Source organism: Megalops cyprinoides, chromosome 24 (genome assembly GCF_013368585.1).
Source record: "Megalops cyprinoides isolate fMegCyp1 chromosome 24, fMegCyp1.pri, whole genome shotgun sequence".
Taxonomy (NCBI): domain Eukaryota; kingdom Metazoa; phylum Chordata; class Actinopteri; order Elopiformes; family Megalopidae; genus Megalops; species Megalops cyprinoides.
In genome coordinates, this window is record NC_050606.1 from 13,802,506 (window position 1) to 13,819,566 (window position 17,061).

Below are 17,061 nucleotides of genomic sequence, written 5' to 3' on the forward strand. Positions count from 1 at the left end.
AAGTATCTCATCAGTGTGGGGTAGGATAACCAACAATAATCAGGGGCTGGGGTCTCTGCTTAGCTATTAGCAGATGGTATTTTATATGTAACACCTGTGCACAAAGATGAGTGGAAAAAAAAGAATGTATTTATTGTGTATGCTGTGTTTGATGTTCAGTTTTTTTTTCTTCTAAAAATGTGTATCTGCTATCAGTAGAATAAAGAAGTTCATTTAATGCACTTATAGCATGTTAAATCTATATAGAAAGTAATATGTTTTCAATCTGTCACAAAATGTTACGTGAAAAAACATCAGAAAGAATTGACATGATTTGTTTGGAATAGTGCCTCTCCATATGTATGAGATAATGCAGGCAAAATTGTTGTTGTAAGTTTGTGTCATATTGATATCGGTTGTCTTCAAATGGAAGAAGCATTTCTGTGATTGCGCAACAAACTGAAGACACAGAACAGCCTGTGCAAACTCTGATGTGACACTGAATAATTCACCTGGAGAGAGAGAGGGAGAGAGAGAGAGAGATACAGAGTGGGTGAGAGAGAGAGATAGAGAGAGAGAGAGAGAGAGGTAGAGAGAGAGAGAGAGAGAGAGAGGTAGAGAGAGGGAGATAGAGAGAGAGAGAGAGAGAGAGAGTGGGGCAGAGAGCATTGCGTACAATCTCTTTTGTAAAACGAAAAAAAAAATAAAGCCCCTCATATTTCAGGGTAGTGTGCTATTATATTACTCTTTTAGACCAATGCAGCAAGACAGCTTTTTTATGTGATTCAGAGTTTGTATCATCAATAGACAGAACATTGTACACAAAATACTTTAGCAGTGATATTGTGTTATGCAAATAAATGGAGGCATCTGCAGTGTGCTACTCTTTTGCTACCAAATGACATATTAAGTATTACAATTTAATATCTGTGTTGCTTATATGCTGTGAAATCATACGACAACTGTTGTTTATTTGGAAATTAAAAGAGTTTCGTGTTTCTCACTTGGCATTGACTTTTGTGTAACACGGTTTTCTAGAGCAGTGTTTCTCAACCCTCTCCTGGAGTATCCCCTGCCCTGCATGTTTTAGATCTCTCCCTGCTCCAACACAGCTGATTCAAATGATCAGTTTGTTATTAAGCAGCTTCAGGGGTTGATAACGAATGCAGGGCAGGGGGTACTCCAGGAGAGGGTTGAGAAACACTGTTCTAGAGGGAAGGTAAGTTTTGTATTTAAGAAGACACCTCAGGTTTGAATGTACATGACTTTTAGACTTTTAGGTGTGTAAAATAATCACTGTAACAGTGAGCAGGAAGGACCCAGATGCAGAGATAACTCAAGGAACACAGGAGGATTAGAACCAACAAAGAATATTTGCTTTAAAACAAGCAAACGTTGGCACAAGAAGGCACAGAACACAGGCAAGCTCAAGACTGAGCAGGCAAGAATACAACAGGTGGGGTTCAAATACACCAAACACTCATGGACTAATTACAAACAGATGTGAACAATCAGACAATGACAAGACAGACAGTGCACACACAAACAGGAAGAAAGTCCCTCTGGTGGGGGTTGAAGGAAGCAGTAGGCAACTGGGACACACAGGCTGTCACAAGGACGCCTGCTGGTCATCGCGGGAAGCTGTCTCCGAAACCATGACAATCACCAGGACCTTTTCCTCACACAGAGGACAGGGTAGAAGGCTATGGTTCATGATACTGCCCATTTCACTGCCATCTCACTTTGTGATTACATTGCAGTAACATACCTCTTTGCTATTACATCACAGTATCATCTCTAGTCCCCGTGCACAAGTCAACTCTCTGTATTGACCATCAGCACATCTTTCCATGCACATTCCACACAGCTGCAGTGCTGAAGGAATGTCAACATGGGTGCATGTTGCTCCTGTACATTCTGCTGGTATGTGCACCTGCACTGGCTTTATTAGAGCTGAACACCTGCAACAGAAACTAATTTCATGCAATCACGTACATGAACAGCATTTGTGTGCTATGCTAATGCATCTAATCTTTGGTGGCCGATGCAAGCTAAGTGAAAATAAACTGATTGTAAAGAAAAAAAAAAGAATTGCTATTAAAACAACAAAAATATGTTTTCCACTTCTGTCTATATATTAAAAACATATGTAAAAGAAAAAAAAAGAAGTGTCAAAATTTGTTTTTTGCAATCTGTGGTAACTATGATGCCCTCATGCACGGACAAACACAAAACTACTTTGTGTTATATATCATGATTTTCTTCCCTGTCAATTAAAGTCTGTCACTAAGGAAAACACTGGAAGTTGAATTTACAATCAGCACAGCTTTCCACATTTTACCTGGAGCTGAAGGAAAGTCAAGGTGGAGTCCAGGTTGCTCGAATACATTCTGCTGGTATGTGCACCTGCACTGGCTTCATTAGAGCTAAAATCATACACAGGACACTTCCCACAGTTTATCCAAATGTGCATTTACTTTGCATCTAACTTTTGGTGGCCAAAGCAAACAAGGTGAAAATAGGCTTATTATCAAAAAGACTTCAGATTTTAATAAAAAAGAACACAATAGTCCCAAAGGGGTCTGATTTCTCTCGATGGGGCATCGTACATAAATATAGACACAAGGAAGTTTTACACTTTTCTCTGTATGTAGAAAAACAGGCCTGATGCAAAAGAAAAAAATACAATTGTCATGATTTGCTTGTTAACAATCTATGGTAATCCCTTATGCAGGCTTAAACATGAAACTATTTTGTTTCACACATCACGTTTTTTTGCCTGACAACAAAGTGCAGGTGGACATTTTGAGGAGCCATGGGAGGTAAAGAAATACATTGCACTTGAAAAAATATATAATGCTAATTCTGACAACAATTTACAGAATTTACAGTACCAGTTTACAAAAAAAAGTAACATTACACTATCATAGAGACTTCTATGTGGACAGACTGCAGATAGTTGCGATTCTGGCCTGCTTTGTGGTTTTCCTGTAGCAAAGCAAGTACACTTCCTTCTTCACATGACACATGGAGGGAGATACTTGTCGTGTCTTCCTGTTTTCTAACAAAGGCGTATCTCCCCTCTTGGAAATGGCAGCATCTGTTTACAATGTTGTTTACCTTCTCTTTGTCATGACCTTGGATTGTAAGTTATACCTCCCTTTAAAATTTATTCTTTTCTCCTTTTGCTTACTCTTTCTCTCTGCCTGCTCCCTCCTTCTCAGTTCCTCATCCTCACCTTCTGTCTCTCATTGGTCAGTATGTGGATGAAACTGTAGAAATATCATCAATGATACAACAATGTGTAAATACTAAGGACGTACATTTACTCATACCACTAATCAATGTATATTTTCAGGTACAATGGAGTTGCTGATTGATGCTATTACTTGTCTTTTAACTGGGTACCTGTAATTTACTCTTTAGTTCAGAATTGTGCTTTCATAAAGGTCTCTGAGATTGTGAAAGAAAGAAAGAATGCAAGAAAGAAAGAGAGCACACCTGTAATGATGTTGACGTGTTATTTAGAGTCTGCAGGAAAGTCTTTGACTAACTTTTTTTTAGCTGTAACTGTTCTGTGAGTCGTGTACAGTGTACTTACGGAAGAATACATTCAGTATGTATCTCCATTCAGGATTTCTATTAGTAGACTTTTGTCAGATGACTTAATAACTTCTCTGATTGAATATTTTCTCTTTCAATGAAATCAACCCAAGATTTCACCCAAAATGCAAAAGCTTTTGGTAAGTACAAATGCTTAACATTAGTATCAGCACTGTGCTCCATGCCTAATGTTTCCTAATGCCCACATTTTTGACACAGGGCAGCATTATTTCTTCATATCAAATGGTAAAAGATATAGATCTCCATGAGCATTAAAAAGTGAAACGCAAGTTAAAATATATATGTGTGCATTGTATAAAGTAATAAGCATTTGTTTAATTGACAAGTTTGTGGTGCAACAGCAAAACATAGATGTATAGCAGGAAGACTGTTTCTGAGAGAATATTTTCAGTCAGTAATGTGCATAGAACAGTTAGCTTCAATTTTTCCATTTATATTGACTTTTAGGTGCAGCCATATCAGTGAAAAGCAGGAAAGATCTAAATAGGAAAGATGAAAATATAATGTTCAAATCAATCGATGTGAGGTTTGAGGGAATACTTAAAGAAAAAAAAGACAAAGAGACAAGAAAGGTGGTGAGAAACAGTAGGGAAGAACTGCTAGTATTATGTCATCTCCCGCTGCCTATATCACGATCCCCTGACATTTATCATCTTCGATGACAAAAGACTTGCTGTAGGACAGCAATGGTGAAGGAAGAGAACTTGGGAGAAGGGAGCAGAACTTGACCTAGACACTACTGTACTCTGATGTTAAGCTGAACTGAGCTATATTGCAAGAAACAAGTACTAACATTGTGTTGTGCATCAGGTATACCAGACTGATGTAAGGAGGTTATATATATACTGTATATACTACTATGTTTTATTTTAATGCAGAACTACCACAGGCCCAGATCAGAGTGAACACTGATGTCATCGGAGACAGAGACTCAGTGCTGCTGAGCTGTGAGGCTCCCCAGTCTGTCTCTGGGCATCAGTGTTATTTCTACACAGAGGAAAAACCAGAGATCACCAAACACGCAGCCTGTGATCACTACTTTACTGGCGCTGAACTGCTCCAGTGGAAAAGCCTTCCTTCAACAATCATCTCAGTAGTCAATCTGAAGTGTTTCTACACTGTACATTCAGAAGATGTTGAGCATTCATCTCCACACAGCAACAGATGCTCAGTAACAGTTTTGGGTAAGCAATTCCTGTTCCTTCTCTTAATTGCATCTTGTATTGATCATTATTTTTGTATCATACAATTGCGTTGCATTTGAACACATCCACAGATTATTTAACCATTTAGTTAACTTCATTAGCTAACTTTGTGCAGACCCAGGGTTTAAAAGTTCAGAAACAAAAAAAATGCAATTTCTGATTTCAGTCTGTTTGCTAACCTTTGTTGTGCTTCTCCAAATGTTTTGCAATATCTAACTTTGCAATATGTAATATGCTTTAAAACTGAATGTCACCACATCAGAATACAAAGAGAGAGGGAACCCACAAATGGATACAGAATAATAACTCAGTCAGTGCATCCATTAAGTACACAAAACAAACAATATTTGCTTTTAGAACTGATCAGAGTAACGGCAACATTTCTGCTGCCTGCATTTCAAAGTGAAGAGCTGCCACCACTGTTAACTGTTATTTTTCATATTCATGGTGTAGGCTACAGTGCATATTGAATTTTATTATAGAATGCAAATACACTAAATTTGTTGTATTGTTTTATTACATTCAGGTGAGCTGCCACAGCCAACAGTAAGCGTGAAACCTTCATTCATTGAGTTATACGAGTCAGTACAGCTGAACTGTGACGTCCCTCCTTCTGTGTCCCGATGTACCTTCTACACAGCAGAGAGAGCTGGTCTGTCTTCAGAACTCACTCCGAGCGATTCAGCCTGTCAGCGCTCCCTCTCTGGATCTGAGCTCCTTCGGAGCAGGCAAGATGGAAAAGTTATGGTGGGCTGTTATTACACTGTGGAAGTGGGGAACAGCAGTTTTGAATCTCCACACAGTCGTTATGTGGAATTAGAAGTTCGCAGTAAGTGGAGTAATTTTTACCCTTTCATGCAAAAACATTTTGTTCGGATGGTCCAATTGACTGATAGACTGATTGCTACAAATCTCAGGAGGGCTGAGAGAGTCCTTGCTAAAACTGAATGGGAGCTACATTAAGCAAATGTAAACTTCTGAGGTCAAAGCCTAAACTAATAAAATAATCCCTACAACAGCAAAACGATCAAAGATTGGCTATTACGGAAACGATGAGCTGTTATGATGACAAAAGAACAACGAGTGGGGGATTACATCGGTACTCTCTCCATCCATAAAATCCTTTGCTTGAACTGATGCTATTAACCTTTAGTGCAATGGAGCTCTCAGCATTGATAATATTCCTGTGTATATAACTGCTAATAACCAGGGCTACAGTTTCAGGATAGGAATCTGTAAGGAATTGCATGGGCAAGATGTGGTCATCTAGCAACTAGATTTGTGTGCATTTCCTGAAGAAAATACAATGCGTGGCTGCATGTTTGCATTATAGATTGTACACACAAAAGGGTTAATATCACTATTCGAGTTGCCGTCTGCCTTCTTATCCCCCCTCCCTCTGTGTCGGGTGTTGCGAGCAGCCTGAGAGCTAGCAGTGTGGTCACGTGGCTTCGAGCGGCGGCTGAACTCCGTGACTAATTAGGCTCATAACTCAAAACTCATCACAACACCGAACTGATGGCATCATCAGAATCGACACAATTTTTCCTACATTTTGATGCATAATTTATGCTCCTGAAGACAGAATTCAAGGAGATACAACTGTGTAAAAGCGTACTGTTCAAAGCTGGGAGTAAAACTGTTGCATTGTTACCGTGGGCCTGAGAGAAACACAATTTCAATCCTCTGTATGACCTGTGCATATTGGAGAATTGACAATAAAGTTGAGTTTGACTTTGAAAATCCTCCCGCTGTTTGCTCATATACTTTATAATGGGGGTAAATTTTGAGTGATTTTTAAAAAAAAATATCTTTTAATGTATAAAAGTAAAATCACACTAATAGGCCACAGAAATGCACATTTTACTTATACACTAAAGTTGCAAAGTATTGTACACTTTATAATGGAACACAAGCACAGTAAAAGTTTTTTATTTGTTTGCATTCTACAGGTGAGCTGCCACCACCGAGGCTAACAGTGAAACCTTCAGTTACTGCAGCTGGTGGCTCAGTGCAGCTGAAGTGTGAAGCCCCTCCCTCTGTCGTTATGACTCAGTGTGTATTCTTCACTGACTGGGGAGAGAGAACAGATCAGTCATCAAAACTGACTGAGACTCCTTCGGAGTGTCAGTGCTCCTTCACTGGAGCTGAGCTGCTCAGAGGGAGGAGCGTCAGTGCAGACACTGGGGTTAAACTGATGTGTTTTTACACAGTGAAGATTAAAGAACGAGTTGAACAGTCCAGTTTCAGCCACCATACCACAGTGACAGTGAAAGGTAATCAGAATGCGCTCTGTGTGACGGGGGAAATTGGTCATCATGTCTGTAAGTCATGCGTTTGAAGAAGGAAGCAGCCAGGGGGTGGGGGGGTTTGGAAGAGCAAAGGCTGTGGCTATTGGCATACTGCTGGAGTACATTCAAAAACTTTTGATAATAGCAGGGATAATTAAAACTTTCCTTATAAAATATGTGCTGGATTAACTGAATATCATTATTTAAATTCAATGCTGTTAACAACCCACCATTTGTTTACTCCTTTGGTAGACATGAAAATGTCCATATCGCTTTCTGATACTACAGGAGTGTTTTACACCTGTGTTTGTACAACCTGAGGTTGAGCAAAGGTCGTTCTCATATAAAGCTGAAACAATTCAATGATCATCTATGTCTTATTTGGTTTGTGTTTGACACCATATTCCCCAAAAGTGTTCATCAGCTCCTCCTGTTGGCTCCACAGGGAAAGTGTTACAGGAATGACTTTTCCCACCTGTGTGAAACCTGCATGCCAGTACTGAGTGGTGCATATACCATGGCCAGACCTTGTAGATATTATGACTTCATGGCTTGATTAAACTGTTCTGGCTCTTTGTGTAAATATCTGATGATAGAATTAGAAGCACATTAATTTTTCTGCCCACAGGTCTGCCCAGTTCTACACAGACTCCAAGAAAACACAAAACCCCCAAACCAGGTACATTCAATACATGCCATTCTTTAAAGCTGGTTTAGTATGAATAGCAGCTGTGATCATTAAGAATTTAGATGTATTAACACACATACAAAGTTTGCCGTTCATCTCCTTGGTTTTACAAATCATTTACCTGATTTTAGGATGCTCTTGGCTTCATGTTAAATGCCCTTAAGTAGATCAGGTTTGTTTAACACATGTTTGAGTGGAGGTATAGTGGAAAAAAAATATTGAACTGACTGTGCATTGTGCAGAGAGTGAGAGAGAGAGAGAGAGACAGAGAGTGCCTAAAATTCCACTTGTCATTCAGATTGCAGGCTTTAATGGGTATGGATGTTAATGTGACTTAATACATTGAAGGATGTGCTGTATTTGTATCACAAATGTAGATATTACCTGATTATATTTCTATCCATCTCTACTCTCTAACTTTTTCATTCCATCTAACTGATGACCTCACATATGCAAACAATGGTACAAACACTTCAACAAACAATGGTACAAGCACTGTAAAAAATTGCAACACTGCAACAAAATGGTAAATATGACAATAAATATTCATATTAACAGTAACAGAGGATCAAGATTAGGATTAACAGAAGATCAAGATAATTTCCCAAAATATTGCCACAACGGAATGGCTTCAGGATCAAGCGTCCAATATATGTGATGCTGGTATTTATATTTAATATAATTATAGACATTCAAGTTTTGGAACTTTAACACAGCTTTCCTCCATAGCTGAAATTCAAAAATAATAAAAATTTCAAAATTGTGACTAAAAGTTTTTTAATAATTACATTATTAGCATTTAGCAGATCCTCGTATCCTACGCGACTTACCTAGATTACAATTTTTTACATAATACCCATTTATACAGCTGAATATTCACTGAGGAAATTCTAGGTTAAGTACCTTTCCCAGGGGTACAGCAACAGTGCCCCAGTGGGGAATCAAACTGGCAGCCTTTTGGTTATGAGTCATGCTCCCTACCACTGTGCTACACTGCTGTTAATTCATCTACTGCATGTTGGATTGGTCAAAACAGCAGCCATGTGAAAGAAGGGAGGAAAAAGTACAATTTATGAAATGCTTCAGTTTGCATCTCTTCCCAACACCATTCCACTACTGTATTCATGAGTCAGGGCAAAACATTCTGAACTGGATATTTTTTCTCTAAGGGCAGTTAGTGATGAAGACCCTCATGTATTCTGATCTATGTAGGTATGACAGCAACTGATAGTGTAGCAGTGGGGATGGCTTCTGCTGTGGCTGTGATCCTGCTGGGAGTGACAGTGCTCTGTCTGTACAAGAGACACAGTGAGTATCTCTAACTGGACTGCGGCAGAATAAGGCAAACTGTATAGGATCATGCTGAAATGGAAGGTGTGCCATTCGCCAAGTTATAACTCGGTGGGGCATATCCCATTCTTACACAGTGCCGACAGTCAGTCCCTGTTGAGGATTTCCTACATTTAAGATAAACATATCAGTCCTCACTTGTATATGAAATGACCATTTTTTGGAAGTGTTTGATAAAATTGTACCACAGCTACAATTATTTTAAGCAACTTTTTATTTTACATTGTAGAAAAACAAACGTTGACCAGGTAAGATCCGTCTCTCTCTCTCTCTCTCTTTATTATTTTAAACTGTTTTTTTCTGTTTCACTGCTGTCAGCACTGTCTGTTTCATTGTCTGTGCCACAACCATCAGGAAGAATTCGATCCCGCCATCAAGTCACTTTTATTGACGAATTTAAGGCATGACGTTCATTAAATCACTCAAACGCCAACCTCAGAATGGGGTCTGGGGGTAACAAAAAAGGAACACCTGCTTAAGCAACACTTTCTGAATTTAGAACGGGCTGATTTCAAGCCCTTACCTCTTTTCCATCATGCCAGCTGAAGAATGAATTATGGTGTTTGTTCCCATTACTTTGGGTTTTGTTTTCCAACAGAGAACAGACTGATCTAATGAACAACTCACCGTGTAAGTATCAGCAAGAATAATCACCCCACTAACACTACAATGGTATATAGTTTTCTATGCTCCGCATGTAACCCTACCTCTCTAGCAGCTTGGTGCTTGTATGGTGTACACTAGGGGAGAGATGTGGGGCCTGTGCCCATCAGGTTAGGGTCTTTGGAGTTGTGACTGATAAGCAGACAAGCCCATTTATGTTTAATGAGTGCACATGTAAAGGGGAAAATGAGTCACGTGTATGTCTAGTAGGCCTGTTGTGTGATGCCTCCAAATTGTGTTTTTTGTAACGTGTTGTTAATATCATGTTAGTATTAAAGAAATGACAGTGAAGTGCCTCCACAAAATCAGCATTTTGCTATATTCATCAACGCATGAAGACAACTTAAGAGAAAAACCTCCAAGGGCAGATACATCTTCACAATCTATCTTGCCATTTGGCTGAGAAATTAATCTAATAAACCCGAATTGAAAATGAATAAAAGAAAATGGGGTACCTGATGAATCAGCTACATAGCCAATGAGTTACCGAGAATACCCACTGACTGAAAATAGAACTAGCTATCTAGCTAGCTAGCAGTCAAAGTGGTCTGCCAGTTAGGTAGCTGTCTGGCTAGGAATCCCTTTCAGCATCTAAATTGTAGCTTGCTATAAATAGAGAATCCAGATCAAGAATGTTAAAGCCTACCTTTCAACTTGCTACCTGTTTTACATTTACACACAAGGCAATGTTAAATTAAAAATGATATTCAGCCTATAGATTAACAACAGAAAAAAAAAAAAAAAACTTTTTTTCCCCCTTCTAAACTTTTCTGTGATGCGTTTGTTACAGATTCCTTTGTGACGATGCCAAACATTTTACCTGCTGCTGATAGAGTAAGTGTAGAAATGCTGCTTCTACTTTGTTTTACTGACCATAAGAAATGAAATGTACTCAAAAACAATTGCATTATTACAAATGTTACATTTTATGGACTGGAAAAAGCTGAAAATGAGTGTTTTTATGGTATTAATAATTACTGACTAATGGCATTGATATTTTTGACATTTTCCGAGGTGACTTGCATCATGTCTACTAAAGTTTGATAAAGTATGTTCACATGCTGACATAGTGCCTCAGTAAAGCTGGGAGACAGTTTCAAAAACAGCAGGGCAGGATATTATTTTTAAGGTGTTTAGTTATCAGGGTTGGGCTGACTCCCAGAGGACGTACTGCATAGAAGGGTCATGTACAATTCATTCAGGTGCTGCAGGACAACACATGAACAAGTCAGGTTCAGAGAGGACACAGGACAAGATACTGTTGCAAATTTGGAAGTAACGGCTTCTGTGTTTTTCTCAATCTGTGTGCTTATCCAGGGCGTAATTTCTGTGTCACCTCAGATCAAGCCAGAAGATCATTTTTATTCTACCATTGATGATGTGCCCTCTTCCGTCACTAAGGAGAGCATGGTTTACAGCACTGTGCAGATGCACTGAGACATTCAAGCACGCATATCTGCCTCAAAGCAACATTAATAATCATTGTGGGCTGGGGTTGACCAGTCAGCTGGTGTGATGCTCAGTCATTACATTATTTACTGTGTCTTGAAAAAAGTTTGTTACTGTAAAAGAACCTTTTATTTTATGCATCATAGTAAATTTTATAGTCCTTGTGATGTGGAGATGATCTAGCCTGCTAGTCTCATGCTCACTTGTTAGCACTTACTTGAATATACTGTATATTAAAGTGTATTTTACTGTGGAAGAAGCTTTTACTTTCTGAAAATGATGTAGTTAAATAATGTAGTCATTACCATGATTGTTACATGCCGAATCGTGTGTTGACTATTTTTGGTGTATTTATCAATGGGCCTTAAACCTAAAACACTTTAGCTTGGCACAGTTCTGTTGAGGTTCAGGACTTTAATACAGACTAAAAGAATAAAAGACAGAATAAAAGCTGTATTACTCTTGATTTTCAGTGCAGACATCTTGAAATCATTTGTGGAATTGTGGGATATCACTTCCCAAATATCGTTTACATTCTGTGAATTTTTGCAAGTTCAATAATATAATGAAACATTCCACTCACAGTTTTATCCTGCATGGAATATTTGTTATTGTTCCTTTTGACTCAAGGGAAACTGAAACCACAGGTTTCTTATGCAGTACGGATTGATAAATCAGCCACTAGGCCCTCACACAGCAGTGGTTTTTCTCATGGGGAACTTGTTGGTCTCACCAAATGTATAATTGACTTATATGCATTGTAGACTACTAAAATGCATGCAGTGCTTTTCTGTGTGCTACCTATCTACTGAGTAACCACTAAAACAGCTCAGAAAAGAAATGCAATTTTATATATAAAACCATATTGAGTGCTGATCCTTAATGTAAACCCTAATTTGTAATGAATGTATAATATTTACCCTAGAGAATACCAGTCTTATTGATAGTGAAAATGATAAATGAGATAGAAGTACACTTTTTATTATAGATGTATGTATGCAATGGCACATGTATATTTATATAGTCACTTCCATTTAATTTTTCAGACATCAGAGATGGCCTTGTTTGCTTCTGGTTCATTGACTTAACTTTTTTATCTTACCCAAATTTCAACTTTTACAATTGAATTATAGCATTATTGTAGTGAATTCTTTTTTCTGTAAATAATGTATGTCTCCCTACCCCTTCACCTCTCTTATCTCTATATATACAATAAAAATCCTGATTTTGAATTATATTTGATTTGTCCTCTATGTAGAGTGGTCTGGTTGGAGTTTGAAGTTAAAATGAATTTCAGTTGTTTTATTACATACAGTACTTTCTTGAGGCTTTTACTTCCTTCTGGGAAAGTGAAAACTACCTGAGGCTGCTTGCCAATCCACAAGTGAGCAAGGGGAATTAGCTAGTGACTACATACTTCTCATCACATCACACATACAGTACTTGCAGAGGAAATGGGGATGGGACACATTTGGCAGTGCATCTGAGACACACTCTGATCATTCCAGCACTTTGGATTGTGACAAATCAAGAGCGAAAACAATTCTATACAAAACCATGGAAATGGTTCAAGCTGTCACATATGCGAATCACGCCGGTATCTTTGTTAGCAATGTTTAAAACCTGACTACACAATTTTGAAAAGGTTATCTACAGTCATAATCAGTGATTAAACATGGAGAGATAGTGTGGAGGTCAAATTTCACCAAAGTGAAAATATCGATATGAGCAAATGCACAAAACATTACTCTCTTCCAAGGTTCCCAGTCCCACTAATCTTCCAGTTTTACACCACACCAAACATGAAGAACTGAAGCTTGTACAGTTGCTCAAAGGGAGCAACTAAGGACAAGTTCCTTCTATGGATTGAGCCACCCTTGACCACATGACTCTGCATTATTATGAGGGGAAGTGCTTTTGGAAAGTGAGGAAAAACATGGATCGTGAGGCAACCAGGAGAGTGAACAACAGACTCTTGACATACCCTTGTCACTCAAAGAAGTGGGTGGTACAGCGCGGGAACAGAATAACAGGACTTTGTCGAGGTCTGATGGGGTCGTGGTGAAATTTCACAAGTGTTTTTTTGAAATCTCGCGTGGCTAGCATACTTTTAGATGATTACCAAAGTGCTTCCTGTCTTCTGTAGAAGGGAAGTGGTGTGTCTGTTTCCTAAGAATGGGGATTGATGCTGTTTACTCTTGGGGGTAAAACTGTCCCTAAGAGCTTTAAAATACCAATTCACTCATACACACTGATTTATTTATTATTTATTTGATTATTTATTTTTAATAAGGGACACACCTAGCACAGCAAATGTGAACGGTGCTGACATGGATTAACTCACCCTTGTTCAAGAAAAGGCCCTTGACAGAGTGGATCAAGGGGTCTTGTTCAAGACTTTGAAGGACATACTTTTAAGTGTGTTGATAAAAAGCTGTAATGCAGTTCAAATCATGTTAAAAATAAACTGTCCTGGTCACTGGGGGGATTAGACAAGGATGTGCACTTTCTGGCCTCTTTCTATGAAGCCTCTGGTGTGCTCTTCAAAGACTCATCTGAATGGACTAATACCCCCAGGTATTCCTGAGACCTCATTTATAAAATGTGTATTGAAATGCTTCTGTTTTAATACTAACAAACATAACTTTCAATTAATATATGGTGAACAAAAGTATGATTTATCAATGCATCATATGACCAACATACACACACCTATAAAAAATAATAGTTTGTGAATGTCAGCTGTTCTTATTCCAGGAAAAACACATTCATCACCCACTCCTTTTGTCTACCTAGCTTAAAGGAGACTCTAAAACAGTCAGGCACTGCCACAGCAGAGACTATACAATTAAGGGACATGTAGAAAACAACCTCTGACAAAAGTGAGGCTGAAGCCTGCTCCATTTCTGAAGCTTCCCTTCTGCTTTGTTAACATCCTACCAGTTCTTCTACCGCATTGTTTGATGGCCTCCTCTGCCGTGAAGCCCTGTCTGTTCCATTGCAGTTTCCCCTAGACACAACACAACAGTTGTTACATTGATTTATTTAGAGAATTCAATGAGTACATCTCCTGCCTTATTTAAGAAGGTGACAATCGACTGATTGATGACTCATTTGTTCTGAAGGAAGGAGTCAGTCAGGACCCTTGAAGTATGGATAGAGGACTTTGTGGCACAGTCTCGCCAAGGCACTTGTCCGTCAGATGGCACAGATCTTCCTGCAGCTGAAAACAGCTTCCATCAGCTTGCTTCCACTACGACAGGCGAGGCAGGTCCCTATCGCTCTGTGGAATTATGACAGACTGTGATGTCCTCAATTATGCCAGGGGTTCTTTCAGCCAAAGGGGGAAAGACACCCTGGTCACCTTGGTAACAGTAAGCCTACTCTTGTGAATAGCTGTTTTTTGTTGTCACTTTCAGATTAAATCTTTTTTTTTTTGTTTTGGTCATCTATCAGTCTATCCACTATTATATGGGGCAGCATTTACAGTTGAACTGATCTCTTGCAAAAGCCTATTATGCTTGTCCTTAGAGAGCCAAATAATTACTTTGTTTTGTTTCAACCTCACACACCAACAGCTAAGTTCAGATGTTGGAGAAATTCCCTTTCGTTTTGACTGTTCCGTTTTATTTCTCAGTAAGTGAGGCTGTCATCACATTGCGAGACTCAGTCTTATAGCTACATGCAACGCATTCATTGGCTAAGGCGTCGACGGGATGTCATCCAGTCAAATCGGAGCAAGCCTTTTGCGGCTGAGCTGTGAGGCACCCCAGTATATCTGAGCGGATGCAAACGGACACCAAATACCATTTCATTTTCTTCAGTTCCATTAACAATGTATGCTTTATTTATACTTCTTGGTAGCAGCTTTATAGTCAGAGAGATACCTGTTGCTTTAATTTGAAATCGTGTTGCAGGCTGTTCAATGCAGAGGTTACGGAGCACATAAAGGCTTTCTTTTCCATCTCTCTCCTGGCTTTAGGGGCGGTCTTTAGCAGAAGGGAATCGTGGAATCTCAGGCTACACTAACATTTCCATGTAATTTAAAAGTGTCATTTTCTCTCCAAGACCATTTAGAAAGATCAATGGCGGTACAGAAGTCAAGTTCCACTAGATGTCACTAAATATCCGTGCGCGGTTTATCGACCTCGGGCCAATGCGTTTATAAACTAAATTGAAATATTTCAGGGGTCGGAAAAGGAAGCGCCTCGTCGACAAACAAGACCAGCTCACAACTATGTCGCCTGAACACACATGCTTGTCGGCACATGGAAAATGACATGGGGCAATGAAGAGATCTGCTGTTCTGAGACACTTGTGTGGCTCTTAAAAGAGCCGTTGGATATCTTGGTAATCAGTAATCCTGTATTTTAAGCGCGCTCTCCTCGGATGCGGCGGGCCAGCTGAATGTCCTTGGGCATGATGGTCACCCTCTTGGCGTGGATGGCGCACAGGTTGGTGTCCTCAAACAGACCAACCAGATAAGCCTCGCTAGCTTCCTGCAGAGCCATAACGGCAGAGCTCTGGAAACGCAGGTCGGTCTTGAAATCCTGGGCAATTTCTCTCACCAGCCGCTGGAAAGGCAGCTTGCGAATCAGCAGCTCGGTGGACTTCTGGTAACGGCGGATCTCTCTCAGAGCCACTGTACCGGGCCTGTAGCGGTGAGGCTTCTTCACACCGCCTGTTGCAGGCGCGCTCTTACGAGCAGCCTTAGTGGCGAGCTGCTTCCTGGGGGCCTTGCCACCAGTAGATTTACGGGCAGTCTGCTTGGTTCTAGCCATTGTGAGGAAGAACCTTCTCCTTCCTTGATAGAAAAGTATGAAATAACGGGGCGCTCAGCACATTTATAAGGCGTAGCAGGAGGCTGATTGGATGAGCTTTTACGGAGCTCTCATTGGTCCGCATCTGAGTTCGTTGTCTGTTGCCATTGGGTCGTTTCTTCATCGTCTCTGCCGCCTAAAATTCAAACTTCTCGCTGCTCCCGCCTTCTTTCGTAATCTTATCACAAACCATCCGAGTAACGAGTCATTTGGGTTGCTTGATAACAATGATAACAGTGAGTACCGCCTAATCACGACCGAGTGTTCATTTCACAACATCAACACTTTATTTTGCAGCTGTTGAGTCACTGAAAAGTGCGTGATGCTGTTGATGCCATTGAAATATAATCTGTTGATCAATACGTGGCAAATGCAACTGCCTTAATGTTAACCGCATGTACACGCGAGTAGTAGAGGACAGTTTTGCACATTTTAAAGACACCAGTGGGTGGCTCTTAAAAGAGCCTTTGGGTTATTGGGCCAGTGGTGGATACTGGAGCAATTACTTGCCCTTGACGGCTTTCTCGGTCTTCTTGGGCAGCAACACAGCCTGGATGTTAGGCAGAACTCCGCCCTGAGCGATAGTGACACCACCCAGGAGCTTGTTCAGCTCCTCGTCGTTACGCACTGCAAGCTGCAGGTGACGGGGAATGATACGGGTCTTCTTGTTGTCCCGAGCAGCATTGCCAGCCAGCTCAAGGATCTCAGCCGTAAGATACTCGAGCACGGCCGCCAAATACACCGGAGCGCCAGCACCAACGCGCTCGGCGTAGTTTCCTTTGCGGAGCAGTCTGTGAACGCGACCGACCGGGAACTGGAGTCCAGCCCTGGACGAACGAGTCTTGGCCTTAGCCCTGGCTTTGCCACCGGTTTTGCCTCTTCCGCTCATGTTTAACTTCACGATAATCTCAACAATTGCTTGAAATGGTGGTATTAGCCCTGGGGTGTCTGTCTTATAGCAACATGCAACGCATTCATTGGCTAAGGCGTCA

The 17,061-nt window shown here is 40.1% G+C and overlaps 1 protein-coding gene and 1 long non-coding RNA gene across 2 annotated transcripts; one reads left to right on the plus strand and one right to left on the minus strand.

Moving 5' to 3' along the window:
- Positions 1-3,048: 3,048 nt before the first annotated feature.
- LOC118770912 lies at positions 3,049-4,683 on the plus strand. Its single transcript, XR_005004587.1, has 3 exons — positions 3,049-3,124; positions 3,696-3,722; positions 4,482-4,683. It is a non-coding gene; the product is annotated as an uncharacterized LOC118770912 (long non-coding RNA).
- An 11,888-nt stretch (positions 4,684-16,571) lies between these two features.
- LOC118771222 (histone H2A-like) lies at positions 16,572-16,958 on the minus strand. The gene has a single exon (XM_036519150.1). It carries the CDS (start codon positions 16,956-16,958, stop codon positions 16,572-16,574), a length of 387 nt encoding a protein of 128 aa, XP_036375043.1.
- Positions 16,959-17,061: the final 103 nt, after the last annotated feature.

Bases quoted from the DNA above. Each gene is read 5' to 3' on its own strand.
- LOC118771222 (XM_036519150.1), bottom strand. From the start codon at position 16,958: ATGAGCGGAAGAGGCAAAACCGGTGGCAAAGCCAGGGCTAAGGCCAAG.